Below are 18,113 nucleotides of genomic sequence, written 5' to 3' on the forward strand. Positions count from 1 at the left end.
CGTAGGATCCACAGAAATGCAGAGCTATAGGTCATCTGTTCCTTCCTTACAGGAGCACATACCACAATGCTAGGTATATGTTAGGTTCTCAGATATTTTAACTGTTGAGCTGAGCTGAATTGAATTCTATTCCATCAAATAAAGTTCCCAGTCCTAGAGGGGTCTGAGCAGAGGTTTGGAGCCCACTTGGATAAGATGTTGAAAACATGAATCAAGAATCAGCCAATGTCATTTGAAGTGACCCCTGATGTCTCTTCCAAATCTGTGATTCTACATTTCTATGACAATTTAACCAGATTAGGTTGAATTGAATTCCCTGAAACCCTCAAATTTTAGGCTTAGACACACCTGAGTCTGCATTTGCAAATCCTATTGTAGCCCGCTCTGCCTCAATTCCTCCCACGTCCAATCCCCAATCATCCTTTTTGGCCTAATCAGAGGGGAAAGCAACAACCTATGAGATTCTCTGGTCCTGTGCCCTTCCTGAGATGGTATTGATCAATTTTCAGTTGACTTTTCTGTTCCTTTCTTTTTCCTCAATGTCATTTCCTTCTATTATTCAAACAATAAATATTTATTGAGTACCACTGTGTATCCTGTATGGAGCTGTATGGAATACAGAACATGACACACTTTGGTCCCTGCCCTCCAAAGTGCCGATAGTTTGGCTCTAGAGGCAAAACTGCCAGAAGTTTAGTAATTGGTAAAATGAACTTAAGGTAGTTTACAGCCAATGACTAAGTGGCATGTCCAAGGTGAAAATGCTGTAGGATTTCAGAAGAAAAGAATATTACTTTCAGTTAGGGTTGTCTGGCAGAGGGTAAGTTTAAATTGGACATTTAAGTATGGGAAAGATAAATCTTGATTGGGGAAGAAAGAAAGACATCTTAAGCTTGAAGAACAACAAGAAGATGGAAATTAGAGCAGGACATTACATGCAAAGGTCAGACTGGATGGGCCACTGGGGCAGTCCATGCTGAGAGACATGGGAGATAAAGATGAACAGTTTAGCACAGAATAAGAGGCAGCTATAACCATGTTTCTGAAAACTGTCATCCCCAGTATCTTCAATTCTTGAGGCTATAATCCAGCCACATTAACACTGGGGACTATTTATGACTGAGAGAGAAAGTGTTTTGTAATCATCAACCCTTAAATGCTCATTTCAGCTACTTCCCATACTCAGCACCATCCTAGGAATGAAGCAAGTGCTGGCAGTAGTGAGCATTATTTACAGGAAGGTCAGCAATCAGATAGCTGGAAGAGAACATGGAGTGGCATGTGGAGGTTTGAATGAGAAAGGTGGATGTAGGTGAAAGGTTCAGGTGACAGACTGTGAGAAAGGTGGAGAAGAGGAGGTGTGCCTGAGATATGATCCTTAGGAAGCAGAGACGTGTTCAGACAAAATTACTTACAACTTGCTGCCTGCGGCACAGCGTCGTTTCAGCACCTTTGTGTCTGGACAGCATTTCCTCCAGGCTTGCTCCTCCTATTGGTCACTCAGATCTGTATGCGATATCCTGTTCCAAGTCTACCTTAGATTCACCTTTTTCTTCTTCATTCCAGTCACCACTTACCAATCACAGCCATTTGCCAATCCTCAGAGAGCTGCTTAATGGATTTCTGACACCTTCCATTAAGCAGCTCTCTGAGGACTGGCAAATTGGTAAATGTTAGTGTGGACAACAGAATTTTAGGGAAACAAAAGTTAACAAGTTTAATTTAGTAGTTATATGTTTCTTTTAATATGCATTAAAATTACAACTGTTTAACATTAAATCCATGGATTTAGGAATATTTTTTCTTAAGGTAGGGTTAGATTTAGTTCATTTTTAAAAGCTTTTTAAATATTAAGTAAATATTACAGGTAGTATCTAAATTTTGCAAAAATTATGACTGACTTTTAGAAAACATGAGTTAGACTTTTTATGTTATTGAGTGACATTTCTGAAAATTTTTCCAATCCCAAATCATGGAATTTCACTGTAACATTCAATTTCCCTATAAAATGATATTCAACAAAGGCACACTGAGATGCAAATACTGGGAGCTTAGCTAAATTTGCTTACTAGGAAAGTGACTCACTGCAAACACCAGCAGGACAGAGCAGGTGGTTTGAAATCATATCTCAGCAAGATTGCAAGTTTTACCTCTGACGAATCTTCAGGATTATGAAACTACACATGCTAATTTGGTGAGTTCTTAGAGTTGTCTGTATTCAGCTCCTACCAGGTAGCTGCTTCCTTTAGATATCTAAGACAGAGGAACTATGCATGATTCTTTGAACATGGTAAGTATTCAATTGATATTATTAAGTGAATTAATAAACAGATGAATACCTACACACATGCATGAATGAGTGAACAGTAAGTATTTATATGAAAGTAAGATTTGACTATGTAATGAAGAGAGAAGATATTCAAGGTGGGATAAGAGAAAATTTCCATCTTTTCTTCATAGAGAAAGCAGTTTAAATACAAACACCAAATCTATACAGGTCATATTTTTTGAACTTCCACTAATATAAGTGGATTAAGTAGTCATTCCTGTCTCCTCTACTAATCTAAGCTCAGTCTTGCAGACCCAACAACCATTACTACTCCTGCTCCCTTGCCTGCCTCAAACTCTAGAGACTTAATAAGCCAGATATGCTCTTTCCAAGTCACATTTGTGGTTAGAGGTGATCATGTGATCTACTTCTGGCCAATGAGCTTCCAGGAGAAATTAGGTACCTAGCTTCCGGGCAAGATATTTTTTCACTGATTACAATAAGTCTACCACCAAATTTATTGTTATATAAAGAATAAATGTCCTTATCACTTAAGGCACCTTGGTTGAGTTTTCTGTTACTTGTTGCTGGGAAAATGCAATATATACATCTAATAATTCAATTTAATTCCATAGATTTTGTTTTTAAGCTCCTACTGAGAACTAAGCCTGTTCTCTTCTTACCTTCTACTAAATTTGCCATCCCCTCACAGGTCCTTACTCTTTCTGATATCATTACTCATTGGGAAATATTGGTCTCTCCTCTATTTTACATTCTGTGGGACTGAAAGAAAACATCTGCAATTAGAGTTTATCCATACTTTGCAAACATTGTCTCATGTGAATCTTTACAATCATACTTTGAACTAAGTACTTTCCCCAGTTTGCAAAGGGAAAACCTCAGGTTAAACAATTTAATTAAGATCATACAATTTGTAAAAGTGATGAAACCAGATTGTCTTAACCTGTTTAATCGCAAGAGCCATGCTCTTTCTACTTTATTCTCTTCCACCTACTCTCACTTCCACATAAATTAGTTCCTTTAGGCTTGTGCTATTTGTACAATCTACACAATTCATGTATATACCTCCATTTCTATATCTGTACTTGTATCATTTACAGTCAGTGCTTTGTTATCAGTGTCCATGGGGAGAGAGCAGTTGCACAGACACTCCAAACATAACTCATATTTGTCTCAGAAACCCACAAGGTGATTTGTTTTTATAGCAGATTTTCCTTCTAATCATGTTTTCTTAAGGCTAACACTAAGACAACTTTGAGCTTTCTAAATACTCACCCAGTGATGGCAGGGTGAAAAACCTCAAGCTGAGAAAGCCAACCACCTAGTAGGATTGGAAGTGATTGTAGGTTGAAAAGTAGTGTCTATGTGACTAGTGGAAAATTGGTCACACAACCATACCCTCAGGCACTGTGTTAGTCTACTAGGGCTGCCATAACAAAGTACCACACACTGAGTGGCTTAAACAATAGAAATTATTTTCTCACAGTTCTGAAGCCTAGATATCTAAAACGCAGGTGCCAGCAGGGCTGTTTTCTGGCGAAGCCTCTCTTCCTGACTTGTAGACAGCCACTTTCTTGCTGTGTCCTCACATGGCCTCCTCTCTCTCTACACACAGAGAAAGATCACTGTTGGCTCTTCCTTTTCTTATAAGAATACCATTCCTATCAGATTAGGTATCCACATTTATGACTGACTTTAACCTTAATTATCTCTCTAAAGATCTGATCCAAATACAGTCACATTGAGGGTTAAAGCTTCAACATATGATTTGGGGGGAGGGGAGACAATTCAGTCCATATGGACCCTGAACTCTGAAATTAACAAAAGTCAGGAGAAGATCATGAAGGAAATGAGGGTGAAGAGGAAGAAACAGTAGCAGCTATAATTTACTGAGCATCTGCTCTACACATCAGGAGGTGATTTTACAAATAATATGTTATTTAACTCTCACCGCAAGCTTGGAAGTCAGATACTATTACTCTTCCATTTCCTTGTTTTTATTATGGTAAAATATACACATCATAAAATTTATGATTTTAACCATTTTTAAGTGTACAAATCAGTGGCATTAAGTACATTCAGACTACTGTGCACCCATCACCACTGTCCATTTCTAGAACTTCTTCATCATTCCAAGAAGAAACTTTGTATTTTTTAAACAATAACTGCCATTCTCCCCTTCCTCAAGCCCATGGTAACTTCTATGCTACTTTCTATGTGTATAAACTTACCTATAACAGTTATCTCATATAGGTGGAATGGTACAATATTTGCCTTTTGTGTCTGGCTTATTTTACTTAGCGTAACACTTTTAAGGTTCATTCATGCTGTAGCATGTACCAGAATTTCCTTCTTTTTCTAGGTGAATAATATTCTACTCTATGTATACATCACATTTGGTTTATCCATTTATCTGTTGGTGGACATTCAGGTTGTTTCCATCTTTTGGTTATTGTGAAGAAGACTGCTAGGAAGATTGGTGTACAAGTATCTGTTTGAGTCCCTGTGTTATGGGATGAATTGTGTTCCCCTCAAAACTCATATGTTGAAAATCTAACCTCCAGTACCTCAGAATGTTACTGTATTTAGAGATAGGGTCTTTAAAGAGCTAATTGAGGTAAAATGGGGTCATACGGGTGAGTTCTAATCCAGGATGACTGTTATTCTTAGAAGAAAACATTAGGATACAGACACATCCAGAGGAAAGTCCATGTGAAGACACAGGGAGAAGATGGCCATCTACAAGCCAAAGAGACAGACCTCCGAAGAAACTGACTTCATCAACACCTTCATCTTGGACTGCTAACCTCCAGAACTGTGAGAATATAGATGTCTGTTGCTTAAGCCACACAGTCTGTGGTAATTTGTTATGGAAACCCTAGCAGACTAATGCATCCTTCTTTCAATTCATCTGTGTGTGTACCTAGACGTGGAACTGTTAGATGATATAGTAATTCTATGTTTAACTTTTTGAGGATCCACCATACTATTTTCCACAGCTGCTGCATCATTTTACGTTCCCACTAGCAATGCACCAAAGTTCCAATTTCTCCACATCCTCATCACCACTAGTTATTTTCTGTGGTCTGTTTGTAATAGTCATCCTAACAAGTGTGAAGGAGTCCCTTTCCTTTTAAAGTGTTAAATACGTTGCTACTCCTAACTCAGACTAAGAATACAGATCCCTGCTTCTGGCTCTGCATCTGTAATCTCTGTCATTCTCTCTCTTTGAAAAAGGAGAAAGGCTCCTCCTTCTGTAAGCTACATCTGTGCCCATCTTGGAGTCTTAAGAGGTTGTGGAAATATTACTTAATGACCCATTTGCTCCTTCCAAAATAAAGGACAGCAATTTCATTTTGAAGTAATTAACCTAGAGAGACCATCACGTGCATGCACAAGGACACATATCCAAGGATATTCATGGCACACTGTAATAATGAAAGTCTGCAAACAACTTATGTGTTCACCAGTGCAGAAACAAGTAAATTAACTGTTGTATACTAACACCTTGGAACACTATAAGGTAAAATTGTAGTCAAAGTGTGTGAACTATAACTACATTATCATCCTAGAAAGTTCTCTAAAATACAATGTTGACGGTAAAATAGTAAATTGCGAAATAACATGTATAGTATGACATCAGACAGCCTGGGATTAAATCATAGTTCTGTTACTTTCTTGTTTATAACCTTAGGTAATTTACTTAACTCTGTGTCTCAGTTTGCTCATCCATAAAATGAGAATAATAATAGTACCTAATATTTGTGTTGAGGGACTAAATGGACTTAATACATGTGAAAACCTTAAAACAGTGCTTGGCATGAATAAATGCTCAGTAAATAGGAATTACCATTCTTACTCATGGATTCATACATGTAGTAAAATATAGAAATATAGACTTGCCAATAAAAATTATCCAAAACTTGGAAATAGTGGGAAAAGTTGAGTGGTATGTCCTTTGAATGTGAATTGGGGCATTGTTTTTGAACACGCCCACCCAAGGATTTATTTAGGAAGATGCACCTGATTTGACTCATTGTTTACTACTGGTTAAAAGCTCCAGACTTAGTGAAGTTATATCTTAACTTACAGATTACTTTTCTCTTTTTTTGGTGAGGAAGATTGGCCCTGAGCTAACATTTGTTATCAATCTTCCTTTTTTTTCTTTTCCTCCCAAAGGCTCCCCAGTACATCATTGTCTATCATAATTGTAGGTCCTTCTAGTTCTTCTATGTGGGATGCTGCCTCAGCATGGCCTGATGAGCGGTGCTAGGTCGATGCCCAGGATCTGAACTGGCAAATCCCAGGCCAGTGAAGTGGAGTGTGCTAACTTAAACACTTGGCCACAGGGTTGGCCCCTGCTTACAGACTTTTGTCCAGTAGAAACGAAAATAATGTCTGTCTTGCAGAAAAAATAGCCCAGAGTTTACAGTTTATTGCCATAAGGCACAAGAACCACTTGGGTATTTAGCCCAGCACTCTTCCTCCAACTTTCTTTTATTAAGTTAATTAAATTTCTTTCATTAAATCTATTGCCTATAAATACCTATCCCCTCAAATGTTCTTTGCACCAGCTTTATCATCTTACTGTTTTCCTCATTGATAATTTGAATAAACTCTTTGATATGTGTTTCTTTTATATTTGTATGAGAATCACAGTTTTATTTTGTTTTAAATGTTGCTTTCATAGACTAAATGATACAAGTTAAATTTATGATAATGGTTGTCTCTGGGGAGGGAGAGGCATGAGACTGGAGTAAACTATATCGGGACTTCAAAGACTTTTAAAGTGTTATTTTCTGATTGAAAAAAGATCTGAAGCATACATAGCAAAAATATTTACATTTATTAAATCAAGTGGTGGAATATAATTGTTTATTATATTAATCTCTGTATTTTCAATTTAAAAGAAAATATAGCCAAAAGCATAGCAGTAAAATACTGAAGTATCTTTTTAGGGCAAGTTATAAAGTTATATGCACTCATCAATCCAAAATTATTAACCAGACACTATTTAAAAAGATGAAGACATTTTGTAAAGATTTGTAGAGTGGGATCCAGGAGAAATAGGTTTAAGTTCTGAGTCTAGAATTAATTAGCTGCATGACCCTGGGTAAGCAACTTCTTTTCTTTGAACATCACTTTTGTTTCCTGTAAGATAAATGCTAAAAAATTAGGATGTGTTCCACCCTACTCATGAATTTTAAACTGTAACTTAAGGGAAAGGAATTGTAAAAAAGTTTTTATTTTTCTTTAATGGTTCAATGCTTTTAAAAATTATTCTTCATGTGCACTCACAGGTTTTTGCAGCATTATTCACAACAGCCAAGATATAGAAGCAACCTAAGTGCCCATCAGTGGATGAATGGATAAAGAAGATGTAATATACCTACATACAATGCAATGTTATTCAGCCATGGAAAGAAGGACATCCTGCCATTTGCAACAACATAGGTGGACGCTGAGGACATTATGCTAAGTGACATAAGTCAGACAGAGGAAGACAAATACTCTATGAGATCACTTATATGTGGAATCTAAAAAAACCCAACTTGTAAAACAGAGAGTAAAATGGCAGTTACTATGGGTTGGGGAGTCAGGGGATAAGAGAGATGTTGATTAAGGCTACAAACTTGCATCGAGTAGTAAATAAGTGCTAGAGATCTAATGCACAGTATAGTGAATATAGGCAATGATATTGTATTATAACATTCAAACTTGCTAAGAGGCTAGATCTTAATTATTCAAACCGCTAAAAAGAACTGATAATTATGTGACATGATAGAGGTGCTAATTATTGCTACAATGGAAATGATATTACAATATATAAATGTATCAAATTAACATCTTGTACACTTTAAATTTACGCAAATTATATGTCAAATATATTTCAATATAAAACAATTATTAAAAAGTTAAACGTTCAAATGTGTACAAAGCAGACAGTATGATAAATTAACTCCCATGACCCTACCATCCAGCTTCAACAACTACCAACTTACAGCCATTCTTGCTTCACCTCTACTCTTGCTACTCCTCCCACCTGATTTTTTTAAATTTTTATCTTTTTATTTTGATGTAATTTATTTTATATTTATAATGTAGCTTAATATAATTTTTAAGGTTGCAAGAATAATATAGAACCCTATACTCCCTTTATCCAGAGCACTAATTGTTTTCATTTTGACCCATTTTAATATTTTGTATAAAATATATACATAGAATATTCATATATATATATATATATGAGTTCCTTTCCAAACCATTTATCACTAAACATTTCAGTGAGTAGTTCCTAAGAATAGGTCATTCTCTTATATAGCCAGTACAGTTATCAAAACTTGGACATTTTACAGTGATGGAGTACTATTATCTAGTCCACAGTTCATGTTCATATCCTGTCAATTGTCTCCAAATATCCTTTGTAATTTTCCCTCTGCACCCCCATAGATTATTCTAAAGCAAATCTCAATCTCCTACCATTTCCTGGTATGTTTTTAAATGTCCAAATGTGTTTTTTTTTTTAATGTTGATCCCTCTACATTTGCTAGTGCCTGAGCATGCTCCAGGTACGCCCACTGGGTAATCCAGTCCTGACTCAGAAGCACTGCTGTACTATCACATCTCACTTGAGAACCCACTGGGCTAGAGGCTCTGTAATTCCCTTCAGTTCAAACAATCCGTGATTCACAGAAACATAACCACCCCCTGCTCCAGTAGACTCAACTGAGCCCAGCATGAAGCAGTCTCAGGAGAGCACTGTTAGCTGACAAATGGATAGGGAGGAAGCCATCTCTGTCAGCCTGCCCTCAAAGCACAGTCAGAGAGAAGAAAAGGAGAGAAAGAACCACAATTAGAAGATGATCGGTGTGCATTTTTGCTCCTGGTTAACGATTCCGTTGGCTCCTCCTTATGCCCAGCAGCATTTCCTGTGCTTAGAAGCTAGCTTCATTTCTGAAAAATATAATTTTTTGGAATTGCTAATATAAATAAACTACACAGTCTGTTAACAAGGCCCCTAGTGCCCCCGCAGGTGATTCCCTGGCAGCCAAAGCCAGGAGAGCTTCCTAGAGAGGGTCAGGCCCAAGAACCCTTGCCCTATGTGCCTTCAACTCCCCTCGGTGCTCTACTGCTGCTGGGACACAGAAACCAAAAGAAAAGAAACTTACCCTTAGCCCTACCTAGCCCTAGACCCACACTCTCTGGAACTCGGTGTCACCAACTTGTTTGACCAGTATTAGGGCCCAGGACAGGCCCTCAACGTCCAGCAGAGATGGACCCTTTGGTCATTCAGTCAGAATAGCTGGGTAAACTGTCCCCCAGGTACCTGCAAGCTCCCGAGGGGCAAGATGACTTTTCTTCATCCAGACTTCAGTATCCAAGGAAGAGACACGAAGGTTTCAACTTGTTCCTGATGAGTCTTTCTGCTGGCAAGAATGGAACCATAAGTGCCAATTCCTCAAGGAGACCCTAACCTCCCTCTACCTCAAGCCCAAAGCAAGTGGCCATATCTACAGGGGATAATCTGTTCTTCCCTGAGGCTTGAACAGGAACCCAGGAGAGGCTAGGGGGGTGGGTGGGTTTCAAGGACCTCCCCAGACCTCTGAACCTCCAAAGCCACCTGCAATCAAGAGGAGATGGAGGTAGCTTTATAAACTCTGATGAGACTGTGATGCACCCACAGCTTCAGTCCTGAGCATCACATTCTGTTTGCTTGAGCTGTGTGCCTTGTCATCCAGTCAGGATGTGTGGCTATCCCAAAAACAGCTCTAGGGAGGGAAACCTGAAAGATACCGACTGGAGTGCAAGTGAGTCCCAGAATCACCCCAAGCGGCTGGGCTGAGAGGATCTTGAGTGGAGGTGTGCAAGGCTGGGGAGCACCGTCTGCTAAGGTTGGTATTTGTCTATTGGAAATTCTACTGAGTTCTACCAGAGCTGATTCACAAATCTGAGTTTACCCGTTCTCTTCAGCTTCCTCTCCCCCAAAATCTGGACCCACACCATCCTCTAGTCTGTCAGACTTTAAGCATTTCCTGAGATCCCACTGCATTCAGGAGTACCAAGTAATCTCTTCCAGCTCACCATCCATTATGTGTACATAATCTCACTTGTGGTGGGATGGAAGTGAATGTTTATCAAGTGCCTACCTTGTTTCCGGAAGTGTACTACATACATTGACACACATTGTCTTTCAGTCCTCATGAAACTGAGGTTCAAAGAGGTTAAGTAACTCTACCGTGTTTCCTGACTCTTTCCAATGTGTCTTTCGCCTAGTAAATGTTTACTAAGGAGATTAACTGTTGCACTTCCCTCTCTCCTCCACCTAGCCCTACCTTCCACATTCTTCAAGGCCCTGCCTGTGCCTCCTCTTGCTGAAGTCTTCCCAAATGACCCTGATAGGTTCGTACTACCAAGCAGGTACCACTTAACTTCACTCTGGTTTCATGGGAGAAAGTTTGTCCCTCAACAAAATTTCAGATCCTAAATGACCAAAGCTATGTCTTAACAATATTTTCAACAGTAGTTGTTTACACACTTTAAACAACCTTAACTGTGTAAGTCCTTTTTAACAACTGTAATTATTCAAATATTTTTGGATAACAGTAGTTGTTCAAGTGTTTGCTGTTCGGTTGATACAAAACTGAGAACAGGTTCTGCTTTCAGAAGTTAAAATGCTATAAGGACACAAAACAATCCAATGGAGGGAAAGAAAAACTTAGAAACATCGACAAAGCTCTGTTAAACAATTCCAAATACACCTGTGAGAGTAAAATTCATCAACCAGATTACAACAGCACACAAACAGAGAATTCACTTGGGTAATGAAGGCTGACTATAAGAGCTGAGGGATGGCTTTGTGGGATTTATGGAGGAAATCTGGAGGTCCTTCACAAACCGAGAGCCTCAGAATACACCTGTAAGGCAGTAGGTCAAGGTCACCACAATCAAGTATTATTGATAGATGTGCCTCTGAAAGAATTAAACAGTCATCTGCAGTTGGGATGGAAGTAGTAGAGGGTTAGGAGAGAATGAAGTCTAGAGCACGGAAAGCTGGTGAGAGGGGGGAGTTGGGAGGAGGACAAGAAACCTCATTTACTGGAGAGCAGGATCCAGGAATTCTACCTGGGTAGAGAAATGAGTCAGGGAGGAAGTTGACCTGGCTAGTTAAACTTCAAGACTGAATCATGTAATAGGATTCTGCCACACCACCAGGACCCCCGACGTTTGGGATTGCATAATCTGACCTTTACTCCAAGCAGAAAGTTGGTCTGTGAAGGGCGTGAGGTGTTCCAGTGAATTCTCCTAAAGTAACATAATCACAAGACAGGTCTGAGAGGAAGGAGAGGCAGCAGGACAGAGGCCGCATCATGGAGCTGACTAGTTCTTCTAAGTCCACTGTCCTCAAACTAAGGTTGTGTACTCCTGAGAGTGAAGTGAAGACTTTTCTATAGATTCATAGGCAAACCATATTTAAAGGAACCCAATTTCTAGAACCTCAATGTCCATATCTCCTCTTTCATAAAAATAAATCCTTAAAAATGCATCTGTTGCGGAAATACTGTTCTCCTTTCTCATCTCCCACTTCACAATTGTCCTTCTCCCATTTTGAAAAGAAATGCATGCTTCTAACTCATCCTGAATCTTAGCATAAGGCATTTTCCCAGCATACAAAACTTCCAAGATACCACACAAAGAGTTAATTTCATAAATAGGTAGGTGTTGAAAAAGTAAATGACTTTAATCACCTCCTATAAAATCCTTTTTAAGTCAGATGGAAATCTTTCAACAAAATGGAGGGAGAGTCTTTTCAAATTGACAGATGATTGAGTGTTAAAAATAATTTTTCATGATACATCACTATGTGATTCTTGGCGTTAACTAAGAAGGAGGTCAACGAATTGAATGGCATTACCATAACAAAACTGCTTATATGCCTAACTATTCATCTGTGTTAACAAGGTTTCTCAGAACTTCCTACTTAATGCACAAAATATTTGCCAGGGATCACTGCTATGGCTGGCCAAAGTAGTTAAATAGATCCTTGTGAACTGGGTAGACCCTCCTAAAACTGTCTATTACAATCAGGTAAAAAATGCCTTTATTCTGGATACATACACATGGATTCTTTTCATGTTGCCTGGGGCTACACTAGCGCAAAGTTCCATACCCAGACGGGAAGTTTGGGGAAGATGCACTTAGTCACTGTCAGATTGTCAGGACCAAGTAGGACCTCAGAGACCTTTCAAGCCAGACCTTGACTTTGACAATGAGGAGTCAGAAGCCCAGAGAGAGGAGAATTGCCCAAAGTAACAGAGCTAATAGGCAACAGAGTCAGAACTAGAAAGCAAGTCTCTATCCCATCAGTCCAGTGCTCTTTCTGCCATACCCTGTACCTGTTACAACTGATGGGGAAAAAAATGAGGCTGTTCTGTGTTCTTTTACAATGTGACACCACATTTCTTCCTTGTCATCTACATAAACTGTTTAACATGGAACAAGAGGTCGGTGAGGTTTTCCTAGGACTGATTTTCAGGATGTAGTCCAGACCCTCAAAGATAAAGGAGATGAGGGGTAGAAGAGAGAGAGAAGTGTGGAGAGGAAGGAAAGGACTCTGGGCATTTCCAGTTCGTCTATGGATAAAGATCTTGGAGCACATTCAAGCAAGCACTCAAACACCGTTTTCAAGCTGATGGTCTCCCAGGTGATGTTAAACTCAATATATTCTCAGAGGATGACATGGTTATGCTGTATAGGAAGGGATGCTTAAATATAAGACAGAATAAACACCGATACATGCTACAATGTGGATGAACCTTGAAAACATTAAGTGAAAGAAGCCAGACAGAAAACGCCATATATTGTATGACTCCACTTATATGAACTGTCCAGAATAGGCATATCCATAGAGACATAAAATAGATTATGGCTGCCAGGGGCTGGGAGAAGAAGAAAATAGAGAGTGACTACTAATGAGTGCAAGATTTTCTTTTTGGGGTGATGAAATTGTAATCCAATTAAATAGTGGGGATGGTTGCACAATCTTGTGAATATTCTAACAACCACTGAATTGTACACTTTAAAATGGTGAATTTGATGGTGTGTAAATTAAATCTTGATTTAAAAAAAGACAGAAAGCAATAGTTGCCAAATAGAGGCATTAACATAGTTACAGGTACAGGGGCAAGAGATTGGGGAAGAGGCCTCATATGTATTGATCACTTACAGTGTCCCAGACATTGAGATATTTCACATTCATTTTTTTTATTTAAGCCAGTGAGCAACCTTGAGAAGTAGGCATATTTTCTCCATTTCACAGATGAGAAAACTAAGGCTCGTAGGTATAGCTTACCCAAGGATACACAACTGGTTAGTATCATAGTCAGAATTAAGACATGGATCTGCCTGGATTCACAGCCTGCATCCTACCACTACGGCATGATACTTCCTGTTAGCTTCTTGTAGAAGAAACCTTATACTTGATTGGCATTCTTCCTCACTGTACCTCACACGGTGGGGGACATGCTCAAGTAACATTGTCTGAGTGATTATCAATTGTCTCCTCTGCAGATGACACCTGGAGAACTAGCTCTTGCCAGTAGCAACCACACCCCAGTTACCCAGTTCATCTTGCTGGGATTCTCCAATTATCCAGAACTCCAGCAGCTTCTTTTTGGAGTCTTCCTGCTCATCTATGCCGTGACAGTGGTGAGCAACTTGGGAATGATAGTTCTCATCTTCACAGACTCCTGTCTCCAAAGCCCCATGTATTTTTTCCTCAGTGTCCTCTCTTTTCTTGATATCTGTTATTCTTCTGTGATCACACCCAAACTATTGGTCAACTTTCTGGCTTCAGACAAGTCCATTACTTTTTGGGGCTGTGTGGTCCAGATGACCTTCTTTGTGGCACATGCAACAGCTGAGAGCTTCCTGCTGGCCTCAATGGCCTATGACCGCTTCATGGCTATCTGCCAACCCCTCCATTATGGTTCTTCCATGACCAAAGGGACCTGTCTCCAGCTGGTGGCTGCTTCCTATGCATTCGGTGGAGTTAACTCCGCTATTCAGACTGGGAATGTCTTCACCCTGCCTTTCTGTGGGCCAAACCAAGTAACACACTACTTCTGTGACATCCCACCCCTTCTCCGCCTGGCCTCTGGCAACAAAGACACAGCAGGAATGGTCCTCTATATCTTCTCTGCTCTAGTTACCCTTCTGCCTGCTGCAGTCATCCTCACTTCATACAGCTTAGTCTTGGTGGCCACTGGGAAGATGCGCTCAGCAGCTGGGAAGGAGAAGGCCCTCTCAACATGTGCCTCCCATTTCCTGGCCATTACCATTTTCTATGGTACTGTGGTTTCCACCTATGACCAGCCTCATGGACCCACTTATGATACCAAGGACCAAGTAGTTTCTGTCTTCTATACCACGATAATTCCCATGCTCAACCCCTTCATCTATAGTCTCCGTAACAAGAATGTAAAGGAAGCCCTACAGAGGAAGCTCCAGGTCAACATCTTTCCCTGCTGAGCCCTGCAAGCTTGTTTGTTAGGATGAGAAATGCATAGCATCTTCCAAACCACATTATGAATTGAGCTAACTGAGAACAGTCCTGGTTTCAAAGGAGGTGGTAGAAGTAGGGAAGAAAGAGTAAATATCATACTTTGTACAGAGCATTGCAGTTTTTAAAGCATCTTCTTATCCATTACTGTATTGAATTTTTGTCACTATATTGTGAGGCAGCCATTGTTATGACGATTTAATTTTACAAACGAAGGGTACCTGACTCAGTAAAAATAAGTTAATTATCTAAATTCATATAGTTAATGAGAGAGTGAATATTCAACATCAGGACTTCCACACCAAACCCAGGGATATTTCAATTACGCCACAGCCACAAGTTAAGTCTTTTCTTGGCAGTTCATCATAAATTCCAAGAAATATCAGAGAAGGGACAGCACAATCATTCCTGTTTTGACACTGATTTAGTAAAGTGGAGGTATGCATCAAGTGGCTCAGTTCTTTCTTCCTGTTCCAAAAGGAAAGATGACCAGGATAAATGTGTCTTTATTCCTCATTGCTACTGCATTTTGCTGAGCTGTCTCATTAAAGAAAACCTCAGGATCAAGAGAGACCTTTCTTCATACAGCTTGTTTCTTCTAGCCATAGGTATGTGCTTGTGTCATAAATCTCACAGGTGTGTGGGGGTGTGTTTGTGTGTGTGTGGTATTTGGGAAGTTACAACAATATACAAGACATTGTGTTTAATGAGATTGATTCAAAAAATTTATATTTGGCCTGACCACCTTTAAAAATACATGTAATATGGTGAGTATATGTGTTTTAGAGAATCACACAAATGAAAAAGCTAAACCCGACCTAATTCAGGGTTGCACACTGGATAGGAAGGTATGCTCTTAAGCTAATGCAAAGTCCTAACATGAAAAGAGTCAGCTTCACTCTGAGATTTTTGGATCATTAAAAAGGCTTTTTTCAGATCATCTTAAGTAAATTGGTCTAAATATAGAAAATCTTACTATATAAACAGTTTTATTACAGCCTCATTTTTGAAAACAAAAAATTAGGAACAATCTAAACATTCAAAGGAGGAAATGGATTAAATAGTTTATCCCCTGGATGGATTATAATGCAACTACTAGAAATTATGTTTATGTGATTGCAACAATATAACAAAAGTGATGGCAAAAATCCTGAGAAGAACACATAAAAATATAAGTGATGGTTGTATCAGAGTGATAGCTCAATGGGAAAAATGTTTTGCTTTCTCAAAAATTTTCCACAGCTTTTTTAATGAGCATGTTTAATTTTGATACTTCATTCTAAAAAGGAATAATTTTAAAAATCCTTTCCAGAAAGCTGAGTGTGAAAATTTCTCACTTTTGTCTTCTTTCATTAAGCAAATATTTACTGAATCCTCCTAAACTCCACATTTCCTTAACTGACAATCTAAGTTTTTAGTCCATGCCTGCAATTGAGATCAAGACTGGAATATTATGGTGAAGAGACTTGGTAAAAGTTAACCTAATTCACTCACTTGTAAAAGTATTTATGAGGCAATTAGTGGCAACACATGGTGGAGGCCCTATCTGGATTAATAACCAGAACATGTACTGGTCAGGCAGCTTATGCTACAGTAAAAAATAAACCCCATAATGTCAGTAAGTTAACACCACAAAGGCTTCCACCTCAGCTAAATTTGAGATGGATCAGATGACTCACCAGGGTAACTTTTATCCATCCATCAGTATCTGGGCCCCTTTCATCTTCCAATGCTACCATTTCATCCCATGCCCTCGAAGATTTTAATAGTGGGGGAAATGATCAAGAAGGTCACGTAGAGTGTTTTTAACTACCTGGCCTAAGGTTGGTTCACTTCACTTCAACCTTCACGCCGTTAGACTGAAACCAGTCTTATGGCTCCAACATAACTGCAAAGGAGTTGGTAAATACTCTTTTTTATCCAGAGAGAGGAAAACTAAATGAAATTTAGTAAATGCACAGCTTTGTCTTTGTCACTGGTGAATTGCCCAGTTGATTAGACCATCATCTGTAAAGCATTCTACAATATCACTAGCCTAAATTAGAAATAAGGTGCCGGTTAGCTCATGTTTCTACATGATTGAAGTAGACCATTTCTTTGTGTGGAAATTTTAAAATATCCCTTGTGCATGTTGAGCTATCATTGTTGAATATTTTTTGAATCACATGCTTAAATTCCATGATGGTACTACAAGGAGTAAGACTAACTCTGAGACAAGCTAGTGAATGGTTGCCTGAAGTTAGAGGTCATATATACCCTGAATTCTAAAGCTAAATACACAGCATAGTAGTATTTACTAAGAGTGATCTTATCTAAGTTTAAACTCTCATGCATATGACATGGCTCTACTATATGATTTTAATTAATAAGCTATCAATTGCTATCCACCTCAACTACATAAATATTGAACAAATGTTTACAGACTTTCAATCAGAAGTGTGGCGAATAATTATCTTGTCTCATTCACTATTGTATCCTCGGTGTCTAGAACAGTGCCTGGTACATTGTAGGCATTTGATAAATATCTGTTCAAAAAATAAATGAATGGGCATCTACATGCTTCTTTTCCTTCAACTAGTTGCATTGTCATCACATGACAGCTTTTGAGAAATATAGAATCTGGGACCCCACCGAGATGTACTAACTCAGAATCTGCATTTTAACAAGATCCTAGGTGACTGGTGTATACATTAAAGTTTGAGAAGGGTTGATCCACATGCCTCAATCCAGCTCTAAATCCAAGTGTGAATGTGGTATGCAATTATTCTCCTCCCAGTACTCACAGTTTAGTCTAGGAGATGTTTCTTAGCAGAAGGACAAGCATGGCAAAAGCCAAGAAGTGAGAAAACTATGTATCCTCTTCCCTTATCCATTTTCATCATTGTGTGAGACATACATTAAAATGGGCATTGGAAGGAGAATCAGCATGAATGGGGGGCATCATGTTGCCTAAGTGTGAATGGGATGATAGGATGGCAATGCCCCCAACCTTATCTTTTTTTTTTAATTTTAAAATTTTTATTTATTTTTATTTATTTTTGGAGGAAGATTAGTCCTGAACTAACATCTGCCGCCAATCCTCCTCTTTGCTGCTCAGGAAGACTGGCCCTGTGCTAACATCCATGCCCATCTTTCTTTACGTTACTTGTGGGATGCCTACCATAGCATGGCTACACATGGCTTGACAAGCTGTGCATCGGTCTGCACCCAGGATCTGAACCCATGAACTCCGGGCCACAGAAGTGGAACGGGCGAACTCAACTG

General features: G+C 39.0%; 1 protein-coding gene across 1 annotated transcript; it reads left to right on the forward strand.

The window, feature by feature from the left end:
* Window positions 1-13,858: 13,858 nt before the first annotated feature.
* Window positions 13,859-14,818, forward strand: LOC106822147 (olfactory receptor 5J3-like). The gene has a single exon (XM_014827189.3). The coding sequence runs from the start codon at window positions 13,859-13,861 to the stop codon at window positions 14,816-14,818; it is 960 nt and encodes a 319-aa protein (XP_014682675.3).
* The last annotated feature ends 3,295 nt before the right edge of the window (window positions 14,819-18,113 follow it).

Source organism: Equus asinus, chromosome 17 (genome assembly GCF_041296235.1).
Source record: "Equus asinus isolate D_3611 breed Donkey chromosome 17, EquAss-T2T_v2, whole genome shotgun sequence".
NCBI classification, from domain to species: domain Eukaryota; kingdom Metazoa; phylum Chordata; class Mammalia; order Perissodactyla; family Equidae; genus Equus; species Equus asinus.